This window comes from Labrus bergylta, chromosome 20 (assembly GCF_963930695.1).
Source record: "Labrus bergylta chromosome 20, fLabBer1.1, whole genome shotgun sequence".
Taxonomy (NCBI): domain Eukaryota; kingdom Metazoa; phylum Chordata; class Actinopteri; order Labriformes; family Labridae; genus Labrus; species Labrus bergylta.
In genome coordinates, this window is record NC_089214.1 from 6,733,818 (window position 1) to 6,761,745 (window position 27,928).

Genomic DNA, 27,928 nt, shown 5'->3' on the forward strand with positions numbered 1-27,928 from the left:
AAGCCAGCAGACAATCAGCCAGGCAAAGCAAGGCCTATTAGCCAGCCCCATCAGGACGGCTAAGTGAGAAATTAGCCCTTCCCAAGCTCCGCCACAATTCATCAAGTGCCGCCCCTGAATCCCCCCTCAAGAAGTCATAATGTTTACTTAAGACTGGCCCCGATGCCCCGGCGGCAAGCTTTATTGGCTCTTATTAATTCCCGTTCTGGCCCTTGCGGCCGCGCCATTTAAACCGAATTAAAGGGGTGAAAATTGGATGAGATGAAGTTGTCTCGGTGTTCGGCTGCAGCGTGATAAAGCCGGACCTAAACAGAGGGTGACTTGGAAAAAATAAGAGGGGAGGGCAAACAAATTAGGATGTAAAGGAATGCTGAATGAAGCTGTCCTGAAATGTGCCGCAAGTCAGTCAGAGGAATGCAGAGCGGGGGGGGGGGGAAGGAAGAGAAAAGGAAGAAATGGCATTGCTTTAATGCTCGACTTCCTGTGTGGATGGGAACTGAACCAACAGGGTAACACTGGGTCACACATTCCACTGATCCAGAAACGAGCGATACTGTTGTATCTTCTGCTTTTCTTTCATCAGATGGGTTAAAGCTTAAAATAAGGTCACTCTATCAGCACTCCCACCTCATTTCAACATCACTGTTAACGGACAGGAGTAAACAGGGGAAGGGAACATGCATTCTTATGAGGCGGCTGTGCTGGTTTAAAACCAACAACACAATCAATCACATTTACACAAACAAGTGATGGAATTGGCCTAATTTTATCAGCCAGCTCAAATGACTCCATAATGTTCAGCTGTGTATCTTATCTGGAGCTGAAAAGTTGAAAAGTTGAATCAGTCAGTAACTTATCAAGAAAAAAAATAACCAAATATTTTCTTCATCAAGCTCCCTAAAATATATTTTTGGATATGGAACTTCAGGTCCGACTCCAGAGACGTCTAAGTCTAATAGTGAGTGATGTATCAATCATAACTGTTGGGTAGGTTGAATGCTAAAGGCACCCTGGCCACCGTCTTCAAGCACAACAGCCTCTGTACATGGGGTGCGCAACGAACCACTAGGCCACCCTCCCCCTGTTAATTGTCTTTTTCAACCTAGAGTACAACGGTAAAGCTTCATGTGTGAGGTCAGAGGAAAATGTGACTGCTAAATGAGAAGTGCCTTAACATGAAAAAGGGGATTTACTGGCCTTTGCCCGGGTTCATAAGTGGAGCACGCAAGATAAAAGTTTCATGCAGTGTGTGTCTGCCTGTCTGTTGCGGTATCGGCGGCAGGTGAGAGTGAGTTCCACGGAGTAATATTGAGTATACGGCAGTGGAGGTGTGAGATCAAAGACAGCTGAAGCTCAGAGGGAGTCCCGGAGACTTCCAGCTCCCTGACGGCTCTCCCAACGGCAGAGTCGAGAGACAACTCTCTCCCTTCACTTTCATATCAGCCAAAGAGCCCCCCCATCCCTCTGAGTCGGCTCCTAGACTCCACAAACACACTCACCCGCACACACACCACACACCCCACACACACCACACACACACACACAGGCAGTCTCAGAGGAATTAGCAGCGCTGCCAAACCTGTACCCCACCTACAGCAACACTCCTACACACACACACACACACACACACACACACACACACACACACACACACACACACACACACACAGGGGCTGTTGCGCATCAGAAGCCAATGCATCAAAAACACGCAGCTGAATATTTCGCATTTTGAAAGGCTGAAGAAACTGAGCCCAGCAAAAGAAAAAAGACTCACGCAACTTGCATACCAAGATGACATTACACCACACAAGACTGGAATGAGATGCCATAAACCTCACAGCACTGCTAAAAAACAAAAAAACAAAAAAACAAAAAAACAAAAAAAAACTTCCCATAAACTCCAAAGAGCACAGTCACAAAATGGCCCCAGCATAGAGAGCGAGGAACAACACTGTCATTAAACAGGCAGCCCCCTCAGGCTCGCCGGCTCGTTCGTGAGGAAGCCAAACATCTGGATGTATTTACTTGTTTCAGCTGTTTGCAACCCCACCTCAAATAAATCTGGGAGCTGTAACGCCATTGCTTAGGACAGCTCCTAAACAAACATGCTCAACGCTTTCCGACTCACTCACTCACTCCTCTCTGCACGCTCGAGCATCCAAAACCAAGCCGGGCTGGCAAACGCAGGCAAATACATTTGCGAAGAGGAGCAGGAGGAGGAGGAGGAGGAGGAGGCCTTAATTGGTGCATTTGACGGGCGCCTGGGGTTAATTGGGAAGCATGGAGAGCAGCTGGCTCTACGGTGGAAGTTGAGACAGGGATAATAAGTTCACCCTTTGCAGGAGAGACAGTTAGTGATGAATCAGATCAGAGGAACAGTGTACAGTGTAATCATCCTCACATCTCCCCTCCTCCACCCTGCTCTCCTGACAAGCAGAGACAACCTGGCTTGCAGCTACGCAATCTGGCACCTATCACACAGGACTGGCAGTCACATGGTGATGGTTCACACACACACACACACACACACACACACACACACGCACACACTCTAAAAAGCAGAGTTCATTCAGCTAATCACTCACATACAATCCTTCTTACCTCCAGGACACAGAACCTAGTTTATCAGTTTGCCGGTCGATGTATGTAAATCTCTCCAACAATGTGTGTACTAATGGCTTATTACCCTGCGTTAGCTGGTTTGCATTGATCTCTATGCCAGAGGGAGATGGGAAACTAGAGCAAGTTCGCTGCTCATATGTACCGAGCGGGACTATAATCACATCCCAGCTTGTTTCAATAAAAGCAACATTAACATAAACCATCTCAAACACACTGAAGCCTTCACCCCCGCTCTATCCGTGCGAGAAAAAGTGGGAAAAGAACTTTCCTGGATTACAGGGTAATGAGAGCCATATGGGATGGGTCAGAAGAACTATGTGTGTCTGTCTGAAACGTTTGCACAGATTATAACTTTCTGAATTCAAAATGCATTTTTCCAGAAGTGAAAATCTTAACTCAGTATGAAAGTGATTCTTCATTCAATAACTTGTAAATATCACCAGAATCTTTGTTGTATTAATATTTATACAGCAGCCATTTTTTTTCTGATGCACGCCTAGTGAGGAAAACTGAAATGCTTTTATTTTGAAGGTTCGATGTAAGACATCTAAGAACATTCTTTCCACTGCTTCTGATGAATAACTGAAAAGACGTTCAACGGTTAAAAATCCCAAGCGACAACAGGTCACATTTCATGTTAATAAAGGTCAGCCGGTAAAACAGCTAATGTTAGCATTAAATTGATTCCTGTCAGCCAGCGGCGGCTGTGGGGAACACCATTTTTCTCAGATTGACCAAAAATTAACATGTTAGCTTATTAGCTTGATGCTAACAAAAAAAAAAAATCAAACTTGCATTAATGGGCTAACACAATTAGCATCATGATAATTTCAACAATCTATTTTACATAACAATTAGACGTACAATAGATCGTTTCACTTGTTAAGAGACGCTTAGTTAGCTTCTAAGAAACTCTGCAGTCTGTTACGCGACAGCTTGGTCATACAGTTAAGCTGTAAATTAGCCCGTTTAGAGATATTACATGTTTTTCTTGTAACCAATAGGTTTGGTTGCAAATCTATGATCCTCCGCCAAATTTTTAAACGATCTAGTGTAAGTTTTCTGAGGAATCATTTTCTAATCTTTATTGTTTAAGAAAGGAAGAGCTAAGCCCTGTTAGCCCAATTATACCAGCCGTCCCTTCTGGTGGCTAAGCATGCCTTTCCTATTGTATTGTGTAACATTATTAAACAGTAATGTTAGCTAGAGAGTGGCTATATGCTAATTTTAGCTGCTGTCTAATGTAGCATTAAACCACTTTCTTTTTCACATTATCATGAGCTAGTTAGCAGTGCTGTAAGCTAGGAGTTTTTGTCCTTCCTATTGTACAGTTTAACATCATGAAAAAGCTGCGTTAAAAGTGGATAAATGTGAACTTTAATGAAAAATTGGCTAAAAAAAACTATTTAACCTGTTTCAAATGTGTCCTGGTTTCACTTCAGATTTACATGATCCACTTTCTTTGAAGTTGTTGTGAATGAAGTTTTGTCAGATGCCTTCATTCCACTCTCTTTGGACACGAGTCGCTTTAAAGGTTTTAGACGTGACAAACAAACTCTGTTCTTTATGCTGAGAGGGTGTCTGAGGGGAAATTTGGGTGCTTGAGGGAGCCCAGGTAGTCATAGGCAGTAATGGGAGGAGACAGGGACTTAGAGCGCCACACAAAAGCCAAGCTTTATAAATAATTCCAAAAGCTAACAGCATCCCTTGTATGTGTGAATCTGTGAAATACATTCACACATCAATGCACACACACACACACACACACACACACACACACACCGCCACCAGGGGGAATAGGTTATGCACACCGCTCCTCTGGGGCTGTTATGAGTCTGACCTGCCCTGGATTGGTAAATTTGGGGGAATATCTGTCTTGCATAGATGATAGAAAAAGAAAATAAAAGGTCTTTTTTAGCAACACACGCATTTGCACACTCACACACTCGCTCACTCATAATGCAGGGCAGAAAAGCACACGGGAGACCTGTCTTGTAAATCTCTTTGTGAAAGCAGCTTTGGGGGGTAGACAGGGGCTTACACACTGAGCCCTGAGGTAGAGCTACAGACTCCACTCCCTCTAACCCCCCCATGGTCTTACTCCCTCTCTCCCACACACACACTCCTCCTCACTTTTTTTTTTTCCCCGTCTACCCCACATTTCCTCCTTCTCTCTTGCCCTCCGCTCACCTTCCCCTCTCTCCCTCCATTCCTCCACCCCTCTCTGTCCCAGCCTGAGCTCCACAACGCTGGTCCTTCGCCCTGCAGGCTCCCGCGTGGTGTTGTGGTGACTAATGTCCTGCCTTTGCTCAGACAATGAGTTTGAGACTCAGCCGGGAAAGTGTTGAGGAGGGGAAAAAGACTTGGGCACCTTTGACAAATGGAACCCTTCGCACTCCCGCGCCCACTGAGGGAGGCTTTACAATGTCGCGCTCCACGCTCCACGTCCTCCGAGGGACGGCTGCAACCCGTGAAGCCGCATCTGGGGGAACATAATGAATTCTTTGGGAAGTCTAACCTGGCTTTCTTCATGAATAAGATATATTTCCAAAGCAAGTCGACCCTCTTAATAAAAACACCAGTCTGGCAGGAATAGCCAAAGCCGTTTTAGGGCCCCATGTACACGTTAATATTTCTGTTTCCCTATAAATTTTCCCGGGCCCACTTCTTTCCAGGCCTGTCACTGCAGGGCCAGGCCTACATTTTTTTTCCCTGGAAGGTGGAGGAGCCATGATGACAAACTGTCATTAAAAACGGCTGGAGTCCCGTTCTTTCAAGTAACTGAAACTCTTTGGATGCTCCCTCCTCTTCCCCTTGCACCCTACCCCCCATGCAAACCCTGAAAGGAACCGGGCTTTGTCTGAGGAGCAAAAAGAGTGAGGAATCCCCCCCACCTCTTCAACCCCAACCTCTCCCCCTTCCTCTCTCCGAACCCTGTTCCTCACTCCCTGCGGAGTATTGTTAAAACACAGCCCCCTCTCTTTTCCGTGGCCCGAGCTCTTAAAACAGCGTGCTTTGCATGAGAAAAAACGATTAGTCTTCAAATGCTGCGCTGTCAAAAGGAGGGCTCTTTCAGGTTGGGGCAGAAATTTAGCTCAGATAGTAGAGTTCCCCCTTTTGTTTTCTAAGATGAGGCATTATTAGAGGCAGGGTCTCTTAGCATTCATTGGTGAGAAGAACACACTGGAAGGGTTCATACGGGATGCCCGCCCCCTTTCTTTTTGCAACTCGCCCCAAAGTCCGCAGCACACGGAAATGAAGGAGCAAAAGAAGGGGAAGAGGTACTCATCTAAACATGTTTGGAGAGGAGGTAGAAGTCCGGCCCTGGGCTTCTTTCAGGTATTAACCTCTGGATTTACATTTGACATTCAAACAATAGACCCCTCCTTGACCTCCACTCCAGGATGCTGCAGGACTTGGGGATAACTCCCATTGAAAGACAACCATAAGCAGCATGGGATTGCAAACACATGGGGTTTATTTTGTTGGCGTTATTGCATGACAATACATAACTTAATTACTTGTTTAGAAACAGCCGTTTTAGTTTAGAAAATGCATATAACAGCATAGTTTTATTCCCCCCATTTTTTTTTTTTTTCATGGTTTCATAGCCTGACTCATGGCTCCACACATCAAAAAGCATGGGTAGGTGACAGATCATTGTTCACAGCAAGCAGCCAGTTCATCCGTCCCCCAATCACCACCCCGGACAAGAAAGCGCAGACCCCCTCACGGATGCCACAACCGGCTCCCATCAAAGCTGACACAATGCCACATCTGCAAAAACAGACCCCGGCCCTGCATGGGAAGCTGCGTCTTTACAGGCGGCTCCCGAGCAAATGGGCCCCCAAAGGAAAAGCACTTCACCTCTTGCTGCTACACTTCACACCGCAGACTTTAAGACATTTTTACGGCCGCTACAGCAAACAGGGGAGGGGGACGAGCGGCACCCACATGCAGGCGTGACCTGCCCTGTTTCTCCTCGCGTATGTGAGAAAAGAAAACGCAGCGAGTAGCTGGCACACTCTGTGTTCTCTCACACACACCTGCATATTTGCAGTAAAGATTTACAATGACCTACAAGCAGGCTCATGTTAAGCTGTCAAAAAAAATGTGATTGAGCATAAATTCTAATCACCTTATTTAGGTGCACTTTTCACTCTTTTTTTTATTGCTTTGCATAGAGCCTGACTCTGGGAGGACAGTTGACCAGACTAATTGTCAGGTCCAGTTGGAGTTTCCAACCAGCCAAAGCCATGGAAAACAAACCAGCCTCCTCTCAGCCTCTGCTAAGGCAACTTGAGCTCCCACTTTTTTCCCTCCCATTTCTTGTTTTTTCAGATAATAAAAAAGTTGAGGGGGAAGGAAAAAGGGGTAAAGAGAAAACTAAACCTGTATGTTTGTGCATGAGTGAGAGGAGAAAAAGAGAAGTGTGAATGAGCAGCATGTCCATGTATGCATTGCACTGACTGTTGTGTCAGTATGCTGTTTGCGAAAAGCCCCGAGTGTATTCAGATTCCTGAATGTGTGTAATATACATATCTAAAATTACAGTCTGATATCTTGAGACTCACACCCTCTTCATAGCCACTTCCCCCCCTTCCTACGCACGCCTTATCCAAAGACATCACCCAGCTTGAAAGGTGCCTTTAGCAGGCTCCTTGAAGCGGGGAGCGGGGGTCCCGCTCTGGGACAATGATGGTTGAGGTGGAGGGGAGCCGGGGGAGCAGGAACACATAGCATATTAAATCTGCTGGCGGAGCTGGGTCGTCCGCGCGGAGAGCCAGAGAGCCAGATCTGAGGCATGCCCTGAAGGGATGGCTGGGCCTGGGGATTAGGAGGCCAAGGAGAAGCCCTCGCACACCCCAAGACCCCTTCTTGTCTCTGCGCGCACGCAAATGCATCCAGACGTTTTGACGCTTCTCAGGTTTGCCGTCTCAGCCCAACTTTTCATGGCACTCCTCTGCGCCTCACACACTCACACATTTCCACTTGGCTTTTTTCCCCCCCTAAACCGCTACCTCTGTCTGACTTGTCCTCTGTCTTTCCTCACTGTGTCTGTTTCATTTGATGTCAACATATCAAAGTAGCAAATCATCAAAGTGAGGGATTTCTTTTGGGGGCCATCTACTCTGCTGCAGCAGCTATATGCAAGAGAAGTAACAGCTAATCAAATTATAGGAGGGAATAACTCCAAACTTTGCTTGCTCACATGGTTACTGTGTATCCTAAAACAAAACAAATAATTGCTTGTTTAATTAACTCTGTGTGATGATTCAGAAAAAAAAAAAAACACACAACTGGAAAAAGACACAACCTCTGGAAAAACCTTCAGAACAAGCGAGCTAATGCTAAAAATAAACGACAGTCCTCATTATCTTAGGGAAAATCAACTTCCTCACATTTCCCTCATTCTAACAAAACATTTGCCACCTCTTTGAGGGCCTCAGGTTGCAGCATTAGCACAACAACACAGCTCATTAGGGCCTCTTGCATTCACTTCTGATAACAGGTATTATTCCTGCAGGGTGTAAAAGGCCCGAGGACACAACCTGCCTGTAACTGTGAATGCAGGAGGAGAGGGCCATACCTCAAAAGCTAATAGCATGTCATCTCCCTGCATTAACATGACAGCCTCTATTCTGCAGGGTCGCAGGGTCACGGGTGGACCGGGCCTGTGTCGCTATGCATACATTTACGTAAAGTAGTGCTTCAAGTTGAGATAATGAAAAAGAAAAGCCGGGGCTGCTATCTGACGGAGTGAGTCCTGCAGAGGGAAACGTTATCCGCCTGTTCCTCACGCGTGGAGCGGAAGGAGCAGAGAGCGGCCGCGATACATCTCTACTGGCTACAGTAAGCGAGTGGCTCTGAGTCGTGCATCTCATTCCAGCAGATTAGCATCTTAAACACTGCTGCATTCATCTCTGCTGCTGCATCATAATGAGACTAAGTCCTTTTTTTTTGGAGAAGGTGCACCTGTTTGACAGCAGTTTCCTCTCTTGTAGTTTCTTTTCAGGTTACATTTATTATCACCAGAAAATATGTTGAATTTACTCACATAATATTTCAATATATTTGTAATAAAAAAGAAATTTATTTCATATAAACTGAACTATATTAGGTATTAGTACATCAGATATTAAAACCACTAAACAGCCTCCACATGTCATGTAAAACAGAATTTAAGGAACCTAAACTTAGATCAGTTTTTCCATTGCATAAACTAAATTGTGAATGAATCAAATTTGATTCAGGCTTGTGGAAAATTGATTATATCTTGCACTTAAAACCACATCACATGCAGCCAATATTTTGGCCTTTAATAGAAATTTAAAGAGGTAATTTCATTATTTTATTAAAGCATTTTTGTAATTTTAAGTGTCAGTTTCATTTGGAAATGAGTAACAAGTCAGAATCCAATCAAAGCAAATCAAACCCATTTTCTTAAATCATAATGAAATATAATTTAAAAAGCAAGAAAATGTAAATGACAAATAATTCATATGATGTCATTTTTAAATTTGAAATACAAGGCCTTTAATCTGAGTGTGTTTAAGGCCTGATCCGTCTATTCATCATGTTTCATGTTAACAGAGCCGAATCATTGACATGACACTGATTTCTCTCCTTCCTCTAGACCCTGCTAAATGTTATTTTGTTATTTTAAATAAAGTAGAGGGTATTTTATATGACAATTTATGTGACAGTCCCTTTTTAATTTATTAGATAAATGTAACCAAGACCTGCAAAAAAAATCTGCCTCAAGCCAAAACCAGAGACAAGAAGAACGATGGACCAGCCTCATAAAAACAGCTAAAAGGGGATTTTCTTTTTTTTTTCTTTTTTTTTTTTTTTAAATCTGTGTGAACTAGTGCTGTTAAACATCTTATTTGGTGTGTCCGCTCTCTGCTCTGTTTTAGGTGCGACCAGACCCCCGTTAATAATTCGCCAAGTGTCAAAAAAAGGAGGATTTGAGCTGCACCGCATGGCTGAGCAGCCCGGACCCTCGTCGTCTGTGTGAAACCCGAGAGCAGACAAGCAGATAAAATGTGGAACAGCTGGAGAGGACAGGAGGGAAAGTTTCAAACAAATATCCGCACATGTGGAGGAGGCGGGGGGCTTTCCAACGTTTTCATGTCCCGGACCCCCAAAAATGAACACACAGACTTCTGTTAGAGGGATTATTTTTCACCCCTCACAAGTCTATGACAGTTTGTTTTATAAGTGCTGATTTTAATGAAGGACGGTCAAGGAATAGAAACATCCTCTGATTGTTTTCTTTTACATTTCTAAATGTGATAAATCATTTGTTTTTTTAGTTAAATAAATGAATGTGACTTTAATGCTTTTCTACATTTTCTAGGGGGCCCCATAAAGGTCCACACATGGACCCCTGCAGGGCCACAGAGCCCACTGTAATGGGCTTACATTTCTCTGAGCACATGCACATGCCTTCAAACACGCTCTGATCTCTCCTCAAACATTTGTTTTTTCAAGACGTGTACAAAATGTTCTCACATGTTTTCAATGGAAATCAAATTGTCAGATGAAAATCAAATCTGTGTGAATTTTACTGACACCTGTTTCTGCAACAACAAAAAATTCAATGCACTGAAAACATGCAGGATTAAAACAAAAATTTCACCTCAGTGAGTAATGTTTGAAAATGCAAGTTTAATGCAAAATCTAGAACCAAAATGTTGGTTCATATCTGGACTTCTTTTTGCAAATTTGTATTTAAAAAGGCCTTCATGTGAATTTAAAATTTGAGGTTTTTAATATCTATCAGAAACAACATTTAAAGGAATGTTTAAGTTTTTACAAAAACTGTAGAAATAATTAAACCGTGCAAAATGGTAAAGGTCGAGGCCAGAGGTCATTCACATCCTTGATGGATAAAAAAAAAAAGAAAAAAGTCCCATACGTCTGAGTATGTGCATGTTCCTGCAGAACTCCCAACAGGATAAAGATAATCAATAACAGACACTGAAATATGATCACACGGCCACATAAATATGCACCCCCACCTCTCAACTTCTCAACCCCACGCGCGTTTCTTCTTCAGGCAAATGTCCACTCAAGTTGTAAGTGTCCAACTGAAAACTCCCATTTGAATTCCACGTGTTTTTTCTGTCTCTTCAAAGACCCTAAAACAAGTTTGGCACCTCAACCAAACTTTATGCAACTTTTTTAACTAGTTTTCAAAAATGCACATCTGTGTGTTGGACACTTGTAAAGAGAGTCATCCGGGGTTTCTAACAAGCAGCACTTATTTCAGAGAGAATAAATCACACCCGAGCCAGACTTCACACACTTTTTGGTGCGTTTTCGGCTGATTTTTTTTTTTTTTCTTCAGATCGAAGCTTACATCATCGTTTTAAAAGAGACCATTTCTTGCCAGTATTCCTGCTATTTTTTTTTTTACACTCCATGTCTACATCCAAACTTGTATGAAAAGCCATCGTTTTGAAATGTGAAACCTCTGCTGCTCTACAAACTCTGCCTGCCTTTCCAAACTTTAACACACACACACACACACTCACACACACTCACTCACTCACTCACACACACACACAGACAAATCCGCGCAAAGACGTTTAAAGCGAGTAAATGTACTTACTTCTTCCTGGGTGACTCCCCCTCTGATTCGCACTTTTTGTCTTCACTTAAGAGGGGAAAACAAATATTTTTCTAGTGTCTTTGTCTTCTTCTCTTCCTAAGTTGCAGATGTGCTTCTGGAGTTGCCTCGGACTCTTTTTTTTTTTTTTCTTCTTTTTTTTTTTTTTTTTTTACGCTGCAACTCCAACTCCAAAACGGCGCTGCCAGAGTTTTTCCTCTTGCCTGTCTTTCTCCTCTTCCTCACAGTTTGTGTCAGTGTCCAACCAGCGCCGGACCAACAACACCATGAGCACTGCCGATAAAAACAAAACAAAAAACGTGCCGACAGCAGAGCGCAGATGTGCGTAAAAACTCGAGAAGAAGAAGAAGCGCGTGCAGAGTTGTTGTTACATTTAGTGCGCTTTTTTTGCGAGGAGAAGAGAGAGGGCGAAGTGTGGGACTCCAGCTGCTCCTTCCCTCGCTTGACTCCTCCCTTCGGATTGCTCCCTCCTTTACTCAGTGCCTCCCTCCTTTTTTTGTGATTTTTTTTTTTTGAACCCCCTTTTTTCAGTCTCCCTTCTTTACTGTCTTTACAACCATTTTTGACACTTTGGTCCAAGTTAGTGCCATTTTTCTTTTTTCTTTTTTTTTTACAAATGAAAGTGCAACATTAAACTCTGTTTACCCACTTTTATCTCTCAAAGAGGCATTTGAAGCACATGTTGAAGACTTTTGAGTTAGAAAATAAAGAAAGTGGACGTTTTTTTTTTTTACCAACAAGATAAATGACATTTAGCTTTATTTATCTTTGGCTCTGTTTTGACTTTATTTCTCCTTCTCTGTCCCTGTAACTCTTAGTCACGAGTTTCTGAATAAACCTGGACCACATCAAGGACTCCACTGATACTCTGCTTTATTTTAAGATACTGTTTTCCTCTGCTAAACGGTTCCTGTGCTGTTTAATATGAATTCAAAGCTGCAGGTCACTTTTCACAAAGTCTAAGGTCAGGTAGAAATATTCTGTCAGTCACATGCAATTGAAGGTGCATTGATTTGAGCATTATAAACATCTGCTTCACTTGAACTGATTTACACAAGTTTAGCAGAACAATTTCAGTCGTGGGGAGATATTTTAGAGTATTTGAGTTTAATGTCGAGGCTGTTGTCACATTTTTATGTCTTAACTCCACGTATTCCACTCACCTGTAAATATACAAAAATATATTATGGAGCAACTTGTCTCCCATATTGGCAACTGTCGATTTATGAGAGCTCAAGCAGTCCCCCGGGCTCAGCCTTCACAGTGATACCTAATGCTGCGGTAAAGCAGGGGGGAAGCCCTCCTGTAGGGTCAGGTTCTAATCAATATACATAATCAATATACAGGGAAATGATGTGGTAAGAGAGGTCTTTAGGGTGCCGCTTCAATCAATGAGGAGGTGGGAGTTTGGAGAGCAAAATCACCAGTTAATCGTTTAAGCGGGATTTGAATGTGTGTGTGTGTGTGTGTGTGTGTGTGTGTGTGTGTGTGTGTGTGTGTGGCCGAGAGGTCAAGTCCATCAAGTCGCAGTGTGTGTATTTAACCTGATTGTTACACGATCGAGTGCCGTGGTAAATAAAAAAAACAATGTGTGATAAAGACGTTTGAATGGAACCGTCTTCGTGCTAATTGAGCCGATAAAGTCGGTATTGACTAATTAGCAGCGTAATCAATCAGGGCCTGAAATCTTCTGTCACACTTGTCAACATCTTTGTCAATAAACCTCAAAATAAATGACTCTTATTCATTCAGAATACACTGTAAAAATTAATGTGAGACGATAGCAGTAGTCACTAATCTTTATGACCACTTCTTTTAATGTCATCTTCATTATATTTGTAGTTTTGGGTCAACTTTATAATAAGCTATATATACATATATCTATATATGTTTGACTTAAATTCTTAGTTTCAAATGAATTATTTTTCAAGGTTTGTTTTGGGGCTTTTTGGGGCTTCATTTGAGAGATTTGAGAGACAGTGGAAAGAGTCAGTAATCGGGGAGAGAAAATTCAATATGATGCAAGAAAGGAGCCACCGGGCCGCCCACTTTGTGGACTGTAGCCGCCGTACAGTGGGCGCATGAACTAACCACTAGGCAACCCGCGCCCCAAATTGAACCACTTTACTAAATTGAAAAACTTTACATTACTGAAGATGACACACAAAATATCACGTACTACAACATTTACACTAACTCCTACACAAACGGCCAAATTTTACACCTCGATTTTAGCCAGATTTTTTTTTCTGTAGTAAAATTTCCTACAGGTATTATTGCACTCTGCAAGGTGCATGTGTGAACAATTTACCTGGGGGATTTTTGTTCTTTATTTCATATTATAAAGAGTAAGGTCGTTGAGTTGAAATAACATTTGTCATGTGTTGCTGATACACAAATAAAGATTGTTTGATATTTTAATTCTTGTCGTTTTTACAGTGTAATCTCATAAAATGGATTATCAGTGTGAGAGCTGAAAGAGTATTTTGATGTACAGTTTGGCTTGAACTCAAATGCTCTCTCCTGTCATCAGTAAATCTACTAATAAAGATATAATCAGTGAAACATAAGGACATGAGCATGAGTGTTTTCAAGTGATGATTTTAAATGACAATGCAAACATTTTAAATCAGGTCGCAGGTTAGTAAAAGGGAATATATATAGAAATGCTACACATGCACACTGGTAGAATATGAGCTGTGATATGAATCAAAATGAAAGTGCTCGTCTCCGTGGCGACAGGAAGCCAGTCAGGGAGGAGGAGACAGTCAAAGGTGCTCTGTAAGACACGACTAATTCTCCTGTCAGTTTGTCAGGCAGTGCTCATCTGGCCTGGACTACACAGAGATAAAGTCCTTGTTATGAATCTCTCAAAGAGAATCCAAGGAACGTGGAGGTGGGGGGGGAGGTGGTGGTGGTGGTGGTGGTGGGGGTGGGGGTGGGGGGGAACAAGAGGGTAAAGGAGGAGAGAGGGAGGGGGCGCACATGGGCATCAGTGGGGTTAGCGGCTCCCGAAAGTATTTCATCAAAGAGGGCCAGGATCCTGGGGATTGAGATTCTGCCTGGAGGCAAGTAACCATTGGTCTCCCAAGAACATATTCCAGAGTCGAGCTCGCAGAGCCAAAGCACACATCAAAAGCACCTCTGTAGCCAAAGCGATTCTGGAGGAGAAAGAAAGGGGTTCGGGTCCCTTCTTGGCCCCCTTTGAGCCCCAGATCTCACCCCAATTAAGAAGGAACTACTGTTTGTTCCAGACCCTGAGATCTTCAGACAGGGAGGTGTACTCACTGAGGTAGACTCACACACTCACACACACACACACACACACACACACACACACACACACACACAAACTACAGCCAATCACAAGCATGCACATACACACACATTTTGTCACTCTTCCTGGAGCACAATCAAATAAAAAAAAAAACTAAAAAAAACCTATCACTAAAATTGACATCTGCATCTAGTGCTTATATTTCAGACAACTGACCGACTGACAGGGCGTATTTCCACTTTCAGCCGTGATCTCACAGAAATAATATGTAGTGTTCAGTGAGTCCACGTATGTTACATGAGTTACAGTAAATCAATATTTGGCAGAATGTAGTGTAGGCATTTGGATTTTTGCCTTTAATTCTCCGCCGCTGGACAGATGTCACAGTGAAATGGATACGGCAGAATAAGCATATTATGTGCACACAGATGTGAAATGCACTGGCTGCAGGAACAGAGGAATGGCACAGGCTGTTTTACACAGCGTGGAGGCCGTACTCACAGATAAAATGACGTTTACAGTGTCAGCAGGAAGTATTGAGGTCTCTCATTGATTCAAAGCGCTAATTTCGCATTAAAATATTGCAAAAAAAATCAAAGTTTTAAGTACAAATACAAACATTTTAGGAGGAAAAATCAACTTTTATTCCCTTTCTGAATATTCACTTGTGATCATTTCAGACCAGCCTGACCCTGAAATGTCGCTCTCCATGTGTCAATCAAAGCGGGAGACAGGAGGCAGGACATGGCGTAAAACCTATGCGTAAAACAGACAAGTCACAGTGTAATGTTACAAAGAAACAGAGTCTGACAGTTTTTCCCTTCATATCAAGGCTACATAATAAGATGTGTTCACAGAAGAACATACAGGCGAGCAGAAAAGAGAATAAAGCAGCTTCATTAGGAGCACAAAGATCAAATCCGTTGAGCAGCAGCCGATTAATATAAATGTCATTTCGGGTGAAGTGTGTTTTGTCCAGGAGCAGCATTCTCACTCTTGTTGTATGTTTTCACTCAGTGACAAAAAAGGCTTTTAATCCACTTTAATTCAACCCCTGCATCCCCACCCTCCTTCTCGTAGGGCATTTTCCTATATGGCAAAAAAAGAAAAAACAAGAGTCACAAGACATTGTTTCCTGTAGAAGACGTTTTGTTTTCTAACTGATAATGTAATATTTTAAGTATGGTAAACACAAGCAAAATTCAATTAAACTAAACTGTGTTCAAATTAAGGGCAGCACGTTGGTGCAGTGGTCAGCGCTGTTGCCTTACAGCAAGGAGGTTCCTGGTTTGAATCCCTATCAAACAGGATCCTCTCTGTGTGGAGTTTGCATGTTCTCTTCAGGTACTCAAGTCTGCACACAAGCATATCTTAAGGGAATTTATATAAATATTAATTGTTGCCACAATGGATGCACTCAAAGCCGTCACTCATGGAAATTGGCCCTGTGCAATACTTTGTACGAGGACTGTTGTTGCACGCTTACTTAGTGCAACCAATAACAACCTTCAGTCTTTAAACATGACCTCAGTGTCAAACGTTTTTTTTAACAGGGTTATTTTGTGTTTGTAGTGTTAGATCCAAAACTGTGTTGAAAGCTTGTCTCATAATGTTTCTGAAGTAGCACCAGAAAGTCTTAAATGAATGGTACAATGGCATTAATCAACATAAATCAAATTGTATTAGATTAAATAGAGCCCTTTGATCTTCACTGTGCCTTGATTGTTTTCCTTTGGAAACTGTGTATCTCCAAATCTTAACTTTTCAAGAGTTAAGAAAAACAGCCTCATTTTCAGCTTCGTGGCAACATATTTTCAGATAATTCACTCGGTAAAAAAAAAAAACCTCAGAAGGAGACATTTGGAACATATAGATACTATAGACTGTAAATATTAACGGACAAAGCCTGAGTGACGTCACCCATCTATTACTGCAGGGGGCTCCGGAGGCTCGTCGGCAGCAGCCACCATGCTGGAAATGCTGTCTCAACCTAACTTTCAGTCAACCTAACGACAGGCTGAGAGCTGGAGCTGAGGCGGGTTTTAAGCCTCTTGACGAACCGTTACATCCCGCCCACCTGTCAATCATGTCAGCTATGTGCCTAACTATGGATAACACTTACTGATCATGAAATCCAAACAGAAATGCAGCCCACAGTGTGTGCCAATGATGACAATAACTAATCAGAACTATTTTGTTTTTTGAACCAGGCTGTAAACATGTTAATTTATGCTGTAAAAACAGCTTTTTTTGTCTGTTGTGTGTATTTGACTTCCAGTGTTCCTGTAGCCAGCCTCAATCAGACATTCAACGAACTGCAGATTTTGCACTTCCCCATTGGTTTCATTTTTCAGCTCAGGAGGTTGCAGCTTGATAGATACCCATTGGTAGTAAATATAGAAATAGGCCAGATGAACGCCTTTTTTCTCCGTACGCGCAACCATCTTTTGGTCATAAAGGCCGAGGAGGATTAACTCCAAGTGTTTGCTTGCTGTTAATCTCAGGACTACAAGTGCAAGTGTGCCTACGGACAAATGACTGCAGCCACTTGACACTGGGTTTGTTTGCCAGGGAGCAGAGATTTGAGACTAAACAAACAAACCACAAAGAAAAGCTTCAGTGACCTCTGTCTGGAGTTTAGAAGCTGTGACATAATAAAGTTCAAAATGTCTCTTTCTACCTCATTTTCCTCTTTTCATCTCATGTTTTTTCTCACCCGCACTCTACTATGTGAGGTTGTTAATAATTTTTGATACTTTGATACTTTTATGATATGTTTTAAAACAACACATTCTCTATTATTTGGATGATCCATAATATCTAGAAGCACTTAAAATGAATAAATTATCAATAATTACACTGTCTAAGTTGCACAGATACATTGGAAATGTTGCAGTAAAGGTATTTTCTTGCAATTATTGAGAATTGAAAAAAAAGAAAAGACCCAATACTGGATGCCTGAGAATTTGATTTTTGTTGCCATGGTTTCAAAACAGGTATATCACTGTTGTTTGATTTTTACAAGTGTTGTATTGAAGTTTAAAATTCAGGTATCAACCACCCTAGCCTGTACACACATGTACATCGAGGACACTAAACGCAGCCCTCCCCTTCCCTTCTCCAAGCATCCCACCCGCCCCACCCCACCCTCACCCCGCCGGAGGTATCGGGTGGCTTGAGTGGGCCATTAGTGTGAATGACTGATAAGACTCTCAGCCCCCAAATAATCACAAAAAAAAAAGGGATATTTGCAGTTATTTTGAAGCCGTCAGAAATAATAAACGCCAAACTATATCCACTTGGGCTATTAAAGCAATTTCCCAGTGATAACGTCCCGTGGGGGTTTCATGTGGAATCCAAATGACGACATAATAAAAACCACGTCGCCTGCACCCCCTTATCAGGCTGGATTAAAAGGGAATAATGAAACAGAGAGGGTTTGGAGCCTTGTGTGGTATGAATATGATTATCTAATGGACTCCAATGGAAAGGCATGTTAATTCCACTTTAACGCGAGACCTTTCCCAGACTATCTCCTGCCCCTGGCTCCTCCTAGGACCCCTCCTTCCTCCTCTTTCCTCGCCTTTTCCTTTAAGTTGAAATAATAGTTTTCCTTTTTTTTGTGCACAGAAGTCATTATGCCCCCTGTCTATCTCTGTGTATGAGCATGGGAGAGCGATAAATCCCCCCCCCCCCCCCCCCCCCCCCACCCCTCCTCCTCTCATCTTTCAACCTCTTCTTTTTGGTCTAATTTGAGTGTTGGCCTCCTAACTTTTAGACAAAAGCACTCGAGGCAATTATCAATATTCAGATTTTTTTTTTCTTTTGCGCAGAGATCATTGTTGCATGAAGAATGTGGGTCACTCATAAAAAACTCAAATCAAAGTTTCTGGGCTACCAGTTGAAATCGTATTACATGGCCTTTAAACGGCCTACGTATTTGAATACTGAATCAGGAGAGCATCACTGTGAAGAGCGACTTAAAAACTGTGCATCATCGGTTAAAATTATTTGTTTATTTTTATTTGAAAGCCTTCTTTCCACTTAAAACTTCCTCTTAAAAGTCATGTCTTTTTTTTATTTTAATGTTAGTCAAGCTGATTTAATGCAGAGAAATGTGTCTTTGCTATTCTAAATTACAAATGCAACGTGTAAAAGTATCAAATGTGTTTACTCAAAGCCGTTGCATCTCTGTTTCAAGCTTAGTAGAAGATAACACGTCTAACAGCAAATAAAGATTTGAGTCAGGTGCAGGCTGTGCTGTCAAGATTCTGTAAAGATGTTGTCAGGCGCACATCACCCGTGTGTGTATTTTACAATAGGTGTTGACTGATTAAAAGTACCTCTTCTTTTGATCAACCAAAAAGAAGTCCCTGACCACTCCCAAGCCCAGACTGGGGGGTCATTATCAGACCCATTAGAGGAGCTAAGACTCCTTTTGGCGCATAGTCGAGTCCATTCTCATCTGGTGAAGCACGGTCTTGTATTGTGTATCATGCGCACACATCCTAAGAGCAGACTGAGCTCCCACAGGACACAGTTAAAAAAAAAAAGCATCAATATTTCATCAAACTACTCTCTCTTTCTGGTCCAGATCAAAGGCTCGACTCCCACAGTCCTACAGGTAGAGATGGCTCTTTTGTTTTCGCTCCTCAGGTAGAGCAGCAGTCAGACTCGCTTCGCTTTTAGAAACCTTGCAACGCTCGGCCCATCCATCTCACGCCTCGCTGCCTCGCTTTTGGAAGAGGAGGTGGAAAGGGGAAGGTAGAGACCAGGAAGGTGAAAAACATGTTCCAGAGATGTCCAGAGATTGAACTTCTTGTAGCCGTGTAGTGCTGTATAACTTCCTGTTTGTTTGTTTTTTGTTGTTGCCAAGTGTCCCAGTAGTGAGAGTAATGGTGAAACCGAGGGTTTTGTTATTTATCTCTGAAGGGCCTGTTTCTGCAATAGTGTTGCAAGCTTCAGTCTCACTGTCATGTTTTAACGTCTATCTGGCCTCCAAAAAAATGTGTATATAACAAGGACAGTTGTGTATGGAAGAGGATTATGATGACTTTACAGGCAGAATTTGGACCTTTTAATTTTCACAGAATCCTGACTTTACACTCTGAATTCTGCAAACAATTAAAGCTTTGAAGCTATTTGTAGTATTTTGGTTCTCATGAAAGGGAGAACATGATGTGTTAAAAAGTAACTGCAATTAAATTCTACTATAACCTAAAACATGCTTTAAGTTGGCTAAAAGAAAAAACAAATAATACAAACAAACAAAGAAAATGTCGTGAATACAGCTGAATCTAAATGCAGAGCGAACAGAAAAGGTGTTTAAGTTAAATGACTTGATTTAGAAAACTTGCAGGGGTGAGGTGTCCAGGGCTTTGGGTGAGGCACTGAGCTGGAGGTGGCTTTGTTGGCTGTGAGGCAGAAGAAGGTCCTGGAGACGAAAAAAAGAAGAAGAAGAAGTGGCATGCAGGCAACAAAACAACGTCTTACAGGTAGTTAACTGGGCTAAACTGGAGCTGGACTTGTGACTAAATAAAACCATTAATGGCACAAGCATCTGGCAGAGGTTTTCATGCAAACTGAAGTCATGGAGAAGGTACTGTGACTGAAAATATAACCTAGGTGTGTTTTTTTATAGTGCATTAGGCTCAATTTGTCTGCAAATCAACAATGCTCAATGCATATTAGTTCAAAACATTTAATCACATTTTCTTCATTCTCCTTGTAATAATAATAATAAAATACAAGGATGTTTAATGCAAACTAAATGAAATGACAGGACCATAAAATAACAAATAAGCTTCTTCAAAAAATGTTATGTTTCTAATGTAAATAAACAGAAAGAATAAAGATGCAGAAGGTAACACATGTAATAGTAACAAAACACATTTCTGAAAATAAGGAAGTCGTGTATTCACTAATGTCCTTGGATTATGTCATTACAAAGACAGAATGCCTTCTTTGATATGCATATTGCATGCTGGATGTTTGCTATCATATAAGCGTAAATGTCCCCCCACCCTCCCCTTACAATAACTGTGCGTTCCCTGTTGTTCCTGAACACACATCAGGCCTCTCCTCCTCTCATCATCCGCGTCAATCTGCCGCTGTCACTCTGCGCCGGACAGTGACTAACGACACTCCCAGTCAGTCAAACACTTATCACCGCACAGGTAACACACAGGCCTGGAAATGACTGACATGAAATGGAAACGTCTCTCATTCTGTGGGCCCGGGAGCTGAAGTGAAATATTAGCTGTGGGAGAGATGGCGGCTGATAAGAGGGCTCCCTGTTTGAGCTGGGATTGTGGAGGTCCAAGTTCTATTACATTTCTTTTTGCAGCGAGGACTGTTTGCTTGGATAAAGGATTGCTTTCCTTTTCCATTTCCTTTCATAATTTCACTGTTTTTGCTTCAAATTTTCCACATTTAAATATTTTGCGTGACTATTTGAGTAGATGCTGCTCAAAAGCCAATGGGCCATTCTTGACACGAGAGCCACAGTCCCTGAGGCCTTCTGGGGTCCGCAGAACCAGATCAGAGGCCAGCTTGAACCAGACTGCAGCCTTTTCAGTGTCATAGGTCACATATGCTTTCTCTGTCTCTCCTATTACTCATACACTCCACAATGTCCTCCCTCCATCCCTCTTTTTTCTCTCACACATCTCCCTCACGCACGCAGCCATAATACACAATTCCCTTTGTGCAGAAAGATGGATGGGATGCTCCCAAACCACAGGTGCTGCTCCACTTGTGAGTCTTTCGCATTCTTCACCAGACCTGTTCAATTTTCTTTTTTTAAACTTTTTTTCCTCTTTTCCCTGGTGGTGATTACTGTGGCGCTTCAGTCGTGGGATAATGAGGAGCGTAGAATATTAGTGTTACAGTATACAATCAATCTGCCTGTCTATTAGAAGCTCTTTGGGAATGAGATTCTTGTTGCAGGAACACGACAAACCTCATGAACTTGAAAGTTGAAGTGAAACGCTGCCTCAGAAGACACGCTGGACTTCTGCTCAGACCGCCACCAGAGGGGGTTAGTTTCATTTCCAACTTGTGTGTTCTCTGGAACTCTGTCTGAAAGCCAAACTCACAGGATGACTTCATGGGAAAGCTGCACCACCTTGTGGCCAGTGGCATATTCTAAACTAAAGAGGACATTTCTCTGGACCTTTGTATTCAGTCAGTGCACTAAATAACTCCACAATTCAGTGGATCTGAAGTAAATGTAATTTCTTTGAACAAATTCTGATTAAAGCATCTTCATCCTCATTATTGTATTCAGGAGAATACAAAGAAATGTTTGACCAACTTTGATATTTTGGTCCACACTGGGACTTGAACTGGTGACCCTCCCATGCCCAACCCAAGTCCCTACAGACTGAGCTACTGTCACCCAGAATAAGAAGCCCATTTTTCAAAGTGTTCCTTATTGCATAAAAGAGGGAAATATTTTACCTTTTACTTCCCTGCATAGAAATGGAGTAAAAAGAAGAAGTAACATACGGGTCAAAAAAACAAGCAATGAAACACAATCATGGAAAACACTTGTTATGGTATTTTATGTAAGTACACATACACCAGGGACTTCACGTAGATGGTTTTCTTTTTGAATTTGTGGGTTTGTGGCTCCTTTGTCCTGCATGTAATTCCCCACTATCTCTCTCCTCTGTTTCTGGCTCTATCTCCTGTCATTGACGTAAAGGCATTAAAAAATACTCATGAGCTCATGAAATTCATGCACACTGTTAAAAGTTGAAGTCTTTGGTTTTCAGTGTTTTGGTTCTGACTATTTTGAAAAACATGATCTACATGGGGCCCCTTAAAATGTTTCAGATGAGTTGTCAGGACTCCACAGGAGTCATTTCCACTCTAAACTTCTCTCCTGGCTTCAAACTGTTTAAGAATTAAAGAGAACTCATACATCTTCACAAAAAGAAAAGCTGAGACTAAACAAAGAAAATACAAAAAAAAAAGAGACTCAAAAACTAATTACAAACAGATTTTTGTTCCCACTTTCACATTTTTCTCCGACCTTTTTGACCTACAGCAGAAAAAATGAAATACTGTTGAATAAGATACAATCCAATGACGTCTCATGTTGTCATATATAAGTCACAGGGGAAATTTCACCACAGAAAAACTACTTTTACTTTTGTTCTTTATATTCTCACTTTCACCATCAATGACCTCGGTCTGGGACACCTGTTGAGTAGCGTTGAAAGATGTTTAGCTAAAAAACCTCCTTATATATCTAATACAGGCGTTATCCAGTATCAGATGACATGGCGACATTTGTATAGTGTATGTTATTGTCTGTATTATTTTGTCCACCTCTGCAAATCAAATGTTCCTGAAAGAGATACATTTTATAGTTACTTACCCTACAAATATCAAAGCAGGGTGAGTCAAAAACGTAGGATTATGCAATTAATATGCCGATTGGCAATCATTGCATTCAGTGTTCTCTGGACAAGACAAATTCTAGGCATGTGTCGAGGCCCACAGGACATCAGAAGGAAGGCCTCAGCTCTGCAGATGAGCATGTTGTTCTTCACTCAGCTGATGGTTTCCTGACGTGAGAGAAGTAAGCTTGTGGTCTCACCTGAACTCGGCAGGTATGCTGCCGTTGTCTGGGGCCAACCTCAGTGACCACAATAACAACTACAGATTTTGTTTTCTTTTACAGTCAGAGTGTGAGATTGTTACCAACATGTACCTTTTTTTCCACCATCTGTTTTTCTCCCCCTTGTCTTTCTCGATGTTTTGTGTTTTTGTGTTTTGTGTTTTGTGCTCTTTTTAATGTACTTTACAAATCTTAACCAACATCCCAGCCCAATCAAACATATTTAGCATCAACACAGAAAAAATGGACTGGGATGCCAACGTCATGTTTGAATCTTTATCATCCTGATATCAGATTTACGATATGTACGATACACTACTGAACGATATGATACATACATATGATACATATCGTACAGTACTGTACAGTATGTTACGGTACGATGGTACGATACACTACTGAACGATATGATACATACATATGATACATATCGTACAGTACTGTACAGTATGTTACGGTACGATGGTACGATATCTCAATATGTATTTTACAGTAATATACCGTACGGTACACAGTATGGTACAATACAGTACTATACGATGGCATACAGTACAATACAATATGATGGCCTATGATGCCAGAGTTTGATGTGATTCGTTGGGATGCAAGGCTTTCTGAGCTTGAAAAGCAAGACACATTTCTGTGCAAACGGACAACATAGTGTTATCTTATATTACGATACAATATGATGCACTTTATTGTCCTCTGGGGGAAATTTGTCTTGGACTCCAGTGCTGCACACAATGAGATGCCCCATACAATAGTTCATTTAAATGTATTAAAGCTGTTCATATGTGGAAAACTTTAATGTGTCTTACAGTTTGTAATGCATTAAAAAAAAACAGTTTTGCATGAATTTGATGGACCGTGTAAGTAAAAACAAACTCCTCTTCTGCTAGACTTTTTATTGAATTCTGTGCAGATTATTCAGCTTTAACCTAAAAATGATGCATCCAACTGTCAGTTTTAACATCCTGTGCTTTTGAAAGTTGTAGCTGCATAATTGGATATTCTTTGATGCGCAGATTTGAGTCTGTCTGCCACTTGTCTGCCACTTGTCTGCCACTTGTCTGAGCTGCAGCCGTTGTGATGCCCTTGTGGGAAACTTTCTGAATAGGCATCCGTTGGCAACCACTGTGAAACTCATAGTCATAGTCAAAGTCATAGCCAGACTTAGACAAGGTTCAACAGTTACAAGTGGTCGGTTCAGACAATGACACAGACTAGATTAGGATGTCTTGTCAAATCGAAATACTTTGTGGATTAAAGTGACCACATTATTTCCCACCACAGCAGGCACGTTACGCCGGTAAAAGGCCTTGAAGTATTTTCCCATGAATTGCACAATACTTGTTGAGCGCATTACTCATCACCATATTTGTAACACATCACTGAAATGACTTTGTGCTAATGGGACAGAATGACAAAAACTGCTTCGGATTTTACCTTTTTAATTGCTTTTTTGTATAAAAAAAATCACAACAACTATCTATATGTATGTACAAGTAGAACACAACGAATAGATGAGAGAACACTTTTGAAAACAAAGACACTTAAAAAATGCTATTTACACATATAATACAGTTTACACAGTGATTTCAGAGTAATGAATGTATTCAATTAACGGAAACAGTTTTTTATTCCTTTCAAAGTTGAAAATGTAATTGTTGAAGTGCTTGTAACAAGTAATGCATGAGGATCAAAATCAAAATAGTTTTGAAGAAAGCTACAGTCTCAGGTGAAATGGGCAAGAACTGGGCTTTTATAATGAAAGGGCAGGGGTTGTTTCTGTGTCCGACATGACAGAAGGACGTTTGGGCACTGCCTGTAAATTATTGAGCCCTCCTTTGCCCATCCCACCGGCACACATCTTCACAAGCCTGAAGAGGTCTTGCCTGAACCGAACCCCGATGAACACGTACAGGAATGGGTTCAGGCAGGCGTGAGTGTACGCGAGGCTCTTGGCAACTTGTTCGGCTACATCAAAATGCGTGTAAGTTTTACAGTCAGTGATGGTGGTGTTGGCTGCCTGCGAGGCTTGCACTATGAGCAGGCTATTGTACGGCAGCTGAGAGAGGACAAACACAAGCACCACAGCGAAAATGACGCGTAGGGCCTTGTGCTTTTCAAAGCTTCTGGCCTGCAGAAGAGTGTGAATAATGACAGAGTAACAGAAGGCCATGATTAAAAGAGGAAAGAAGAAGCCCATGCAGATCTGCAGAGACAGAACCAGGATCTTAGTCTGGTTGTTGTTGTTGTTCCAGTAGACCAGAGAGCAGGAGGACTGCCCTCTTTTGTCAATCCTCACCTGGGCGAAGATGAACTCAGGGAGCGCCAGGAGAATAGCGAGGAACCAGACTGCCAGGCAGGCAAGTTTGCTGTAGAACAACCTCTTCTTCTTCAGGTTCTGCGCCTTGATGACTTGCACGATGGCAATGTAGCGGTCCACACTAATACAGGTGAGCAGGAACATGCTGCTGAAGAAGTTGATTTTATAGACAGCGAACACCATTTTGCACATTAAGACGCCAAAGTCCCAGCCCTTGATGGCGTCGACGGCCCAGAAGGGCAGCATGCAAAGGAAGAGGAGGTCTGCCACAGCCAGGTTGAGCAGGTAAACATCGGTCATGGTTTTGAGGCGGTGACGCACGGTGGAGTAGATAAAAACCACCATCAGGTTACCAACAGCACCGAGGATGAAGATGATCGTGAGGAGAGGGGGTGCATACTGCTCATGAAACAGCCGGACCAAGCTTCGGTCACACAGGCCTGTGAATTCGGTCGGGCCTGTATCGTAATCTCCTGAGTAGTCAGAAGTGTCCTGAAATAAAAAATAAAAAATGTGATGAATGAGGTTTCACACATCTGATACGCCTTCTTTTTCATATCCTTCTCACTAACTGCTGTCAGGGTTTTCATGCTTCTACCATCAACCGTTGTCTGTGACGTACAAGCAAACCAAAGCGTGTAAATTTTTTTTTAAAAAAAGCTCTCAAAACGCTTTCAGGTGCAGGTGTTGTGTCTGTGCAGGAGAAAACCACACCACAACACAACTTCCTGCAGCTATCCAAGCCTGAGGGGGGTTGTAAACGATCCCGAGGGGCTCCAGAAAGGGGGCCACTGCAGCAGAACTCAAGAAACATCAAGTTTAGATTCAGAGCAGAGATGAACAGATAGGTGAAGACGGGGGCTTAGGTTTACATCAGCAATGGAAAATTACGCTTTGGCATTTGAGTATACAGATGTCTGCTTTAGATAAATCTTCTGTAGCTAGAGCAGGAAACAAACATAGCATAACAAAAACACAGAAACACAAGTTTGATGTTTTCCTCATGTTTTTTTTTTTTTTAAATTAAAATCAAAATTAAATTTTGTGTTAAAACACAAAATCGGGGTTGTCTAAATCAACATCAACAGAATCATTTTTGCTCACACAGATGTCAACTTATTCTAAATTACAACATGATTTTTTTGTTTCTTGTGTGTGTGTTTGTTTGTGTGAGTGTGTGTGTGTGTGTGTATGTGTGTACACTTAAAACCACAGAGGTGCATGTTCAGTTCTTTGACAGCAAGACGTCAACATTTACACGAACAAAATAATTTTTGCTCACACAGATATCATCATATTCTAAATTACAACATGATTTTTTTTGTTTCTGGTGTGTGTGTGTGTGTGTGTGTGTGTGTGTGTGTGTGTGTGTGTGTGTGTTTGTTTTATGGCTACATATCATCATCCTAATGAATACTTACAGTTCCAATGTAATCAGCTTCTGTGGTTATTGAAGTTGTAAATGGCTCATCTGTGAAATCTATAAAGAAACAGAACATTTCTATTAAAGTCAGAAGATTACAACAATAAAAAAAACATCGTCTTATAAGGATAAAACATCACGCAACAGATGAGGAAGTGAATAAAGGTTAATTCTGAAATGTTTTGCAAATAGCACTAAACCACTTACCCATGGTGGTGAGACGTATAGAGCAACCTCTCAGTCTCTTCGTCTTGGCAGTTCAGCTGGTATGTTAACAATCAGACTGATCGTCACATGCTTATATGGTTTCTCTTCAACCACATGATGACGCGCTGATACATACAACTCCATCTCTCTGCAGATGAAAAACACTGCAAAACCCCTGGTGCCTTGTAAAGGTCTATTTCTTCTTCTACACAGCTGAGCAGCACTGTAACAAACGCTGCTGTGTGATATTAGATCAGTGTCACTAGTGTACTATTTCAAAGGGAAGCTGGAAGTTTTGGACTCAACCCACTGAATCGTGGCCATCAAGGGAACCAAAACAATACACCCACATTCCTTCTGCTGCCGGTGAAGTTTGATCAAATTGAAGCCCATTTTTGACACACTCTTGTGTACACAGGTGGAGCACTTAACACTCCAGATGAGTGATGAATGAAACTGAAAACTGTGAGGCACAATCAAAGAATAAAACTGGAGGAGGCAGATGCTGTAAAGGTGTTGAAATCTTCACAGTGTCACAGCTCAGTAGTAAATGGTCTGAATAAATAACAATGTAAGTCAACGGGAAGTCGGTCAGTTTGGTCTAATTTTCTGGAAACTTTACTTTAAAGTCAACAGTAACAAAACATATATTAGATACTTCTTTAATAAAACAAATGTGCTTCTTTTTTAACTTGATTTTAAAGAATGAGTCAGCATTTTGGAAAAGTCTGTTGTTCCCCTTTTTTTCATCCAGACTGTAAAAGTAAAAAAGAAAAAAAAAACAACAACCTGCATATAAAACT

The 27,928-nt window shown here is 41.7% G+C and overlaps 2 protein-coding genes across 2 annotated transcripts in view; both read right to left on the minus strand.

Moving 5' to 3' along the window:
* Positions 1–11,850, minus strand: part of gli3 (GLI family zinc finger 3) — a 100,657-nt gene extending 88,807 nt beyond the window's left edge. The window contains exon 1 of the mRNA XM_020633683.3: positions 11,243–11,850. The gene's annotated coding sequence lies outside the window, so the exon portion shown is untranslated. The remainder of the gene's footprint in view (positions 1–11,242) is intronic.
* A 12,750-nt stretch (positions 11,851–24,600) lies between these two features.
* ccr9b (chemokine (C-C motif) receptor 9b) lies at positions 24,601–27,460 on the minus strand. The gene is made up of 3 exons (XM_020633585.3): positions 27,126–27,460; positions 26,917–26,975; positions 24,601–25,987 (listed from the first exon to the last, which is right to left on the minus strand). Exons 1-3 carry the CDS (start codon positions 27,127–27,129, stop codon positions 24,929–24,931), a joined length of 1,122 nt encoding a protein of 373 aa, XP_020489241.1. The 5' UTR covers positions 27,130–27,460; the 3' UTR covers positions 24,601–24,928.
* Positions 27,461–27,928: the final 468 nt, after the last annotated feature.

Bases quoted from the DNA above. Each gene is read 5' to 3' on its own strand.
- ccr9b (XM_020633585.3), bottom strand. The intron at 25,988-26,916 runs GTAAGTATTCAT...TTTTTATTTCAG, and splicing joins AAGCTGATTACATTGGAACT to GACACTTCTGACTACTCAGG.